Source organism: Hyperolius riggenbachi, chromosome 9 (genome assembly GCF_040937935.1).
Source record: "Hyperolius riggenbachi isolate aHypRig1 chromosome 9, aHypRig1.pri, whole genome shotgun sequence".
Taxonomy (NCBI): domain Eukaryota; kingdom Metazoa; phylum Chordata; class Amphibia; order Anura; family Hyperoliidae; genus Hyperolius; species Hyperolius riggenbachi.
This window is the reverse complement of record NC_090654.1, coordinates 82,750,871-82,759,965: the sequence shown is the minus strand read 5'-3', so window position 1 is coordinate 82,759,965 and position 9,095 is coordinate 82,750,871. Positions and strand designations below refer to the sequence as shown.

General features: G+C 50.3%; 1 protein-coding gene across 4 annotated transcripts in view; it reads left to right on the top strand.

Moving 5' to 3' along the window:
• Positions 1-798: 798 nt before the first annotated feature.
• The window catches only part of LOC137532527 (histone-lysine N-methyltransferase SETMAR), a 30,424-nt gene continuing 22,127 nt past the window's right edge, over positions 799-9,095 (top strand). For all 4 annotated transcript variants that reach the window (XR_011023947.1, XM_068253119.1, XM_068253121.1 and 1 more), the window contains exon 1: positions 799-909. Coding sequence is in view for 3 of the 4 variants with exons in the window: in XM_068253119.1 (XP_068109220.1) it covers positions 826-909 (84 nt within the window). In the remaining variant the exon portion in view is untranslated. The remainder of the gene's footprint in view (positions 910-9,095) is intronic.

The window sequence follows — 9,095 nt, the reverse complement described above, 5'->3', positions numbered from 1 at the left end:
AGTTTGTTTATAAACAAACAAAATGGCCACCAAAACAGGAAGTAGGTTGATGTACAATATGTCCACACATAGAAAATACATCCATACACAAGCAGGCTGTATACAGCCTTCCTTTTGAATCTCAAGAGATCATTTGTGTGTTTCTTTCTCCCTGCAGTTCTCATGCACTGAAGTTTCAGGTTGCTCTTTTTTCTCCTGCAAACAGCTTTGCCGTTGTCTGTATTTCTTCAGTATGTGAAAGCCCAGCCAGCTCAGAGGACAATTTATCCAGCTTGTAAAAGATAAGAGAGAAGAGAGAAGCTGCTCTAATCTAAATAATACACAGGCAGTGTGCATAGAGAGGCCTGGAAGGGGGAATTCATAGCAGAACCACAACACTGAAGTACTTGGCAGCCTTCCAGACACAGGCTGACAAGTCTGACAAGAGAGAGATAAGTTGATTTATTACAGAGACTGTGATAGCAGAAAGTGCTGCAGTAAGCCAGAACACATTAGAATAGCTTTTGGAACTTGTAGGGTGATAAAAAACAGGATGCAATTTTTGTTACGGAGTCTCTTTAAAGTGAACAGAAATCGATCGGAAAATGCTCGGACATCGATCGGAAAACAAATCGGACATGTTGGAAATAATCGATCTGACAGTAAATCGGCCAGAAAATCTCATTGTGTGTACCCAGCATTGGTCAATGAACGGCTGTGAAGACTCAGATCTGAAATTGGTGAGTGCAATAGCGAAATACAATGATCATTCTTCACCAGTAGATGGCAGCAAAGTCCAGTAGAAGCGGGGCAGCAGCTGCAGGCAGCGTATCCGGGTCCGGTCAGATGGCACTGCACGATGTATGCTCTGGGCTGGAGGCTCTCTCGGTTCCCTTGTGCGGGCCCTTGGAGGAGCTGAGCCCCTTCCAGGTGAGCGGAAAACCCTGTCAGGGCGCTGATAAGAAGGAGCAGCAATGCAGGATGGGATATCAATTGCCACCATGTATAGACCAGCAGAATGTACACAAACAAATGTCGTGTCACTATCCTGATATTTGCATTACCTTTAAAACGATTATTTTTTAACTTATTTGGCAGAAGACTCTGAACTCCTACTTGCTTATTAGACAGGTGCTCATTGCAGCCTTACTCCCTTCAACTAGACTAGCGGCACAGCCTCTAGGTAGTTAGTGGTTAGAGTGACCAGATTTTTGTAGGCTCAACCTGGGACGGGGGGAATTGGGGGGGGGCGCTGAGCGCGCCGCACCGAAAAATGTGGTGTCTGAAGCGCGCGCGAAAAGTGGGCATGTCCATGACATTCTATGGGCGGAGCTAACGTAATGATGCAACAGCGAGGCATAAGAAAGCAGTGTTTACGCCGTGATGTGGTCAAACGTGGATTCACATCATAGGTGTGCAGAAACTGTGTGATGCTATTTAATAGTGTGCCATAACCCCAAAGCAGCAAACACAGCCAACTATGACCATTAAATAATAAATGCAGCAACAGTTACCCCAGACACCACAAAATAAACGCAATGGGCAACATGTCAGCACAAAATAAACGCATTGCGGGCAACATTTCAGCACAAAATAAACGCAATGGGGCAAACATAAACGCAATGGGGGCAAACATGTCAGCACAAAATAAACGCAATGGGGGCAAACATGTCAGCACAAAATAAACGCAATGGGGGCAACATTTCAGCACAAAATAAACGCACTGCGGGCAAACATGTCAGTACAAAATAAACGCACTGCGGGCAAGCATGTCAGTACATAATAAACGCACTGCGGGCAAACATGTCAGTACAAGATAAACGCACTGCACTGCGGGCAAACATGTCAGTACAAGATAAACGCACTGCGGGCAAACATGTCAGTACAAAATAAACGCACTGCACTGCGGGCAAACGTCAGTACAAGATAAACGCACTGCGGGCAAACATGTCAGTACAAGATAAACGCACTGCGGGCATACATGTCAGTACAAGATAAACACACTGCGGGCAAACATGTCAGTACAAGATAAACGCACTGCGGGCAAACATGTCAGTACAAAATGAACACAATTTGGGCAAACATGTCAGTACAAAATGAACACAATTTGGGCAAACATGTCCATACAAAAGTAATCCACGGCAGGCAACATGTCAATACAAAATGAACACACGGCGGGGAAACATGTCAGTACAAGATAAACGCACTGCGGGCAAACATGTCAGTACAAGATAAACGCAATGCGGGCAAACATGTCAGTACAAGATAAACGCACTGCGGGCAAACATGTCAGTACAAGATAAACGCAATGCGGGCAAACATGTCAGTACAAAATGAACACAATTTGGGCAAACATGTCAGTACAAAATGTACACAATGTGGGCAAACACTTCACCTGCAAGAAAAATCATTTACTCACCTGGCAGAAGACGTCCCCTCACGCAGCCGGCCTCTGGTGCCTCTGGTGTGTGCAGCTCCCCCTGGCCTGGACGATCTTCAATCTTCCGCTCAGCCTCTCACAGGCAGAGCAGGGCTACGGCAAGATGGCGTCCGGAGGCGGAGCCCTGTACTGGAGACACAAATAGTCTCCAGTACAGGGCTCCGCCTCCGGACGCCATCTTCCCGTAGCCCTGCTCTGCCTGTGCCTGCCGGAGGAGGACAATGCAGGCTGGAGCGGGGCTGCGGGGAATGAACTAGCGCAGCATCTAGTAGACGCTGCGGCTAGTTCATTGTACGGTGGCCAGAGTCCCGAGGCCGGGACGTCCCGCTGCTAAAAGCGGGACGTTTCCCGGGACCTCATGCAGCCTGGGACAGCGCCCCCCGAAGGCGGGACTCGTCCCGGGTAAAGCGGGACGTATGGTCACCGTATTAGTGGTGTAACTAGAAACCATGGATGCCAATGGGCACATTTTGATGAGATGATCTGGTGTGACTCCTTTCCTGATATACCCCAGGCTGATTCTCAATCAATTTTAGCATTCAGCAATTCCAACCTTGCCGCTGTTCCCCTAATTTATAAATGTGTGTGCATTATCTGTTCTATGTCACGTTGATTGTTTGTCTTCTGAATCCGCCACGCTTCAATTAGCCATATACACGGCACTTGCGTGGCGCCTGTGTGATGTCACACGTGCGCCGGCTGTGTGTGTCGGGCTAACGGAGTGATGGATACGGAAGACAGATGGGAACTACGACACAGGACAGGTAATGTATAAATGCACTCAAATTTATAAATTAGGGGAATAACGCTGGGGGGTTTCATTGTGTTAATCGCTTATCCCGATATCACTCACTGTTACCACCGTGCACCCAATTGACCGACTCAACATCTTACAGCGTGTCCAGCTGATCTATGCGACCAGTTTTGGCCTGATATTGGTTGCGATTGACCGCGACGACCCGACATCTTGCAGCATGTCTGACCTATATAGGCGACTAATTTCAGCCCAAATTGATTGGGCATGCACTTGGTGGCACCGATTGTTATCTGATTCTGATTATAATAATCGCGTGGTCGATCAGCGGCCAAGTCGCCTGATGTATGGCTACCTTAACCCTCCTCTCCTGATATACTCTGTTCTGCTGGAGGAGTCTGATCTTCCCACAATCTAACCCTCCTCTCCTGATATACCCTGTGCTGCTGGAGGACTCTGCTCCTCCACTATCTAACCCTCATCTCCTGATATACCCTGTGCTGCTGGAGGACTCTGCTCCTTCCACTATCTAACCCTCATCTCCTGATATACTCTGTGCTGCTGGAGGACTCTGCTCCTTCCTCTATCTAACCCTCCTCTCCTGATATACTCTGTGCTGCTGGAGGACTCTGCTCCTTCCACTATCTAACCCGCCTCTCCTGATATACTCTGTGCTACTGGAGGACTCTGCTCCTTCCACTATGTAACCCTCCTCTCCTGATATACCTTGTGCTGCTGGAGGACTCTGCTCCTTCCACTATCTAACCCTCCGCCCCTGATATACTCTGTGCTGCTGGAGGACTCTGCTCCTCCACTATCTAACCCTCATCTCCTGATATACCCTGTGCTGCTGGAGGACTCTGCTCCTTCCACTATCTAACCCTCATCTCCTGATATACCCTGTGCTGCTGGAGGACTCTGCTCCTTCCACTATCTAACCCTCCTCTCCTGATATACCCTGTGCTGCTGGAGGACTCTGCTCCTTCCACTATCTAACCCTCATCTCCTGATATACTCTGTGCTGCTGGGGGACTCTGCTCCTTCCACTATCTAACCCTCCTCTCCTGATATACTCTGTGCTGCTGGGGGACTCTGCTCCTTCCACTATCTAACCCTCATCTCCTGATATACTCTGTGCTGCTGGGGGACTCTGCTCCTTCCACTATCTAACCCTCATCTCCTGATATACTCTGTTCTGCTGGAGGACTCTGATCTTTCCACAATCTAACCCTCCTCTCCTGATATACCCTGTGCTGCTGGAGGACTCTGCTCCTCCACTATCTAACCCTCATCTCCTGATATACCCTGTGCTGCTGGAGGACTCTGCTCCTTCCACTATCTAACCCTCATCTCCTGATATACTCTGTGCTGCTGGGGGACTCTGCTCCTTCCACTATCTAACCCTCCTCTCCTGATATACTCTGTGCTGCTGGAGGACTCTGATCTTCCCACAATCTAACCCTCATCTCCTGATATACCCTGTGCTGCTGGAGGACTCTGCTCCTTCCACTATCTAACCCTCCTCTCCTGATATACTCTGTGCTGCTGGAGGACTCTGCTCCTTCCACTATCTAACCCTCCTCTCCCGATATACCCTGTGCTGCTGGAGGACTCTGCTCCTTCCACTATCTAACCCTCCTTTCCTGATATACTCTGTGCTGCTGGAGGACTCTGCTCCTTCCACTATCTAACCCTCATCTCCTGATATACCCTGTGCTGCTGGAGGACTCTGCTCCTTCCACTATCTAACCCTCCTCTCCTGATATACCCTGTGCTGCTGGAGGACTCTGCTCCTTCCATTATCTAACCCTCCTCTACTGATATACTCTGTGCTGCTGGAGGACTCTGCTCCTTCCACTATCTAACCCTCCTCTCCTGATATACTCTGTGCTGCTGGAGGTCTCTGCTCCTTCCACTATCTAACCCTCCTCTCCTGATATACTCTGTGCTGCTGGAGGACTCTGCTCCTTCCACTATCTAACCCTCCTCTCCTGATATACCCTGTGCTGCTGGAGGACTCTGCTCCTTCCACTATCTAACCCTCCGCCCCTGATATACTCTGTGCTGCTGGAGGACTCTGCTCCTTCCACTATCTAACCCTCCTCTCCCGATATACCCTGTGCTGCTGGAGGACTCTGCTCCTTCCACTATCTAACCCTCCTTTCCTGATATACTCTGTGCTGCTGGAGGACTCTGCTCCTTCCACTATCTAACCCTCATCTCCTGATATACCCTGTGCTGCTGGAGGACTCTGCTCCTTCCACTATCTAACCCTCCTCTCCTGATATACCCTGTGCTGCTGGAGGACTCTGCTCCTTCCATTATCTAACCCTCCTCTACTGATATACTCTGTGCTGCTGGAGGACTCTGCTCCTTCCACTATCTAACCCTCCTCTCCTGATATACTCTGTGCTGCTGGAGGTCTCTACTCCTTCCACTATCTAACCCTCCTCTCCTGATATACTCTGTGCTGCTGGAGGACTCTGCTCCTTCCACTATCTAACCCTCCTCTCCTGATATACCCTGTGCTGCTGGAGGACTCTGCTCCTTCCACTATCTAACCCTCCGCCCCTGATATACCCTGTGCTGCTGGAGGACTCTGCTCCTTCCACTATCTAACCCTCCTCTTCTGATATACCCTGTGCTGCTGGAGGACTCTGCTCCTTCCACTATCTAACCCTCCTCTCCTGATATACCCTGTGCTGCTGGAGGACTCTGCTCCTTCCACTATCTAACCCTCCGCCCCTGATATACCCTGTGCTGCTGGAGGACTCTGCTCCTTCCACTATCTAACCCTCCGCCCCTGATATACCCTGTGCTGCTGGAGGACTCTGCTCCTTCCACTATCTAACCCTCCTCTTCTGATATACCCTGTGCTGCTGGAGGACTCTGCTCCTTCCATTATCTAACCCTCCTCTCCTGATATACCCTGTGCTGCTGGAGGATTCTACTCCTTCCACTATCTAACCCTCCGCCCCTGATATACCCTGTGCTGCTGGAGGACTCTGCTCCTTCCACTATCTAACCCTCCTCTCCTGATATACCCTGTGTTGCTGGAGGACTCTGCTCCTTCCACTATCTAACCCTCCTCTCCTGATATACCCTGTGCTGCTGGAGGACTCTGCTCCTTCCACTATCTAACCCTCATCTCCTGATATACTCTGTGCTGCTGGAGGACTCTGCTCCTTCCACTATCTAACCCTCCTCTCCTGATATACCCTGTGCGGCTGGAGGACTCTGCTCCTTCCACTATCCAACCCTCCTCTCCTGATATACTCTGTGCTGCTGGAGGACTCTGATCTTCCCACAATCTAACCCTCCTCTCCTGATATACCCTGTGCTGCTGGAGGACTCTGCTCCTTCCACTATCTAACCCTCCGCCCCTGATATACCCTGTGCTGCTGGAGGACTCTGCTCCTTCCACTATCTAACCCTCCTCTCCTGATATACCCTGTGCTGCTGGAGGACTCTGCTCCTTCCACTATCCAACCCTCCTCTCCTGATATACTCTGTGCTGCTGGAGGACTCTGATCTTCCCACAATCTAACCCTCCTCTCCTGATATACCCTGTGCTGCTGGAGGACTCTGATCTTCCCACAATCTAACCCTCCTCTCCTGATATACCCTGTGCTGCTGGAGGACTCTGCTCCTTCCACTATCTAACCCTCCGCCCCTGATATACCCTGTGCTGCTGGAGGACTCTGCTCCTTCCACTATCTAACCCTCCTCTTCTGATATACCCTGTGCTGCTGGAGGACTCTGCTCCTTCCACTATCTAACCCTCCTCTCCTGATATACCCTGTGCTGCTGGAGGACTCTGCTCCTTCCACTATCTAACCCTCCGCCCCTGATATACCCTGTGCTGCTGGAGGACTCTGCTCCTTCCACTATCTAACCCTCCGCCCCTGATATACCCTGTGCTGCTGGAGGACTCTGCTCCTTCCACTATCTAACCCTCCTCTTCTGATATACCCTGTGCTGCTGGAGGACTCTGCTCCTTCCATTATCTAACCCTCCTCTCCTGATATACCCTGTGCTGCTGGAGGATTCTACTCCTTCCACTATCTAACCCTCCGCCCCTGATATACCCTGTGCTGCTGGAGGACTCTGCTCCTTCCACTATCTAACCCTCCTCTCCTGATATACCCTGTGCTGCTGGAGGACTCTGCTCCTTCCACTATCTAACCCTCCTCTCCTGATATACCCTGTGCTGCTGGAGGACTCTGCTCCTTCCACTATCTAACCCTCATCTCCTGATATACTCTGTGCTGCTGGAGGACTCTGCTCCTTCCACTATCTAACCCTCCTCTCCTGATATACCCTGTGCTGCTGGAGGACTCTGCTCCTTCCACTATCCAACCCTCCTCTCCTGATATACTCTGTGCTGCTGGAGGACTCTGATCTTCCCACAATCTAACCCTCCTCTCCTGATATACCCTGTGCTGCTGGAGGACTCTGCTCCTTCCACTATCTAACCCTCATCTCCTGATATACTCTGTGCTGCTGGAGGACTCTGCTCCTTCCACTATCTAACCCTCCTCTCCTGATATACCCTGTGCTGCTGGAGGACTCTGCTCCTTCCATTATCTAACCCTCCTCTACTGATATACTCTGTGCTGCTGGGGGACTCTGCCCCTTCCACTATCTAACCCTCCTCTCCTGATATACTCTGTGCTGCTGGAGGACTCTGCTCCTTCCACTATCTAATCCTCCTCTCCTGATATACCCTGTGCTGTTGGAGGACTCTGCTCCTTCCACTATCTAACCCTCATCTCCTGATATACTCTGTGCTGCTGGAGGACTCTGCTCCTTCCACTATCTAACCCTCCTCTCCTGATATACCCTGTGCTGCTGGAGGACTCTGCTCCTTCCACTATCTAACCCTCCTCTCCTGATATACTCTGTGCTGCTGGAGGACTCTGCTCCTTCCACTATCTAACCCTCCTCTCCTGATATACTCTGTGCTGCTGGAGGACTCTGCTCCTTCCACTATCTAACCCTCATCTACTGATATACTCTGTGCTGCTGAAGGACTCTGATCTTCCCACTATCTAACCCTCATCTCCTGATATACTCTGTGCTGCTGGAGGACTCTGATCTTCCCACTATCTAACCCTCCTCTCCTGATATTCTCTGTTCTGCTGGAGGACTCTGATCTTCCCACTATCTAACCCTCCTCTCCTGATATACCCTGTGGTGCTGGAGGACTCTGCTCCTTCCACTATCTAACCCTCATCTCCTGATATACTCTGTGCTGCTGGAGGACTCTGCTCCTTCCACTATCTAACCCTCCTCTCATGATATACCCTGTGCTGCTGGAGGACTCTGCTCCTTCCACTATCTAACCCTCCTCTCCTGATATACTCTGTGCTGCTGGAGGACTCTGCTCCTTCCACTATCTAACCCTCCTCTCCTGATATACTCTGTGCTGCTGGAGGACTCTGCTCCTTCCACTATCTAACCCTCATCTCCTGATATACTCTGTGCTGCTGAAGGACTCTGATCTTCCCACTATCTAACCCTCATCTCCTGATATACTCTGTGCTGCTGGAGGACTCTGATCTTCCCACTATCTAACCCTCCTCTCCTGATATACTCTGTTCTGCTGGAGAACTCTGATCTTCCCACTATCCAACCCTCCTCTCCTGATATACTTCTTGCTGCTGGAGGACTCTGATCTTCCCACTATCTAACCCTCCTCTCCTGATATACTCTGTTCTGCTGGAGGACTCTGATCTTCCCACTATCTAACCCTCCTCTCCTGATATACTCTGTGCTGCTGGAGGACTCTGATCTTCCCACTATCCAACCCTCCTCTCCTGATATACTCTGTGCTGCTGGAGGACTCTGATCTTCCCACTATCTAACCCTCATCTCCTGATATACTCTGTGCTGCTGGAGGACTCTGCTCCTTCCTCTATC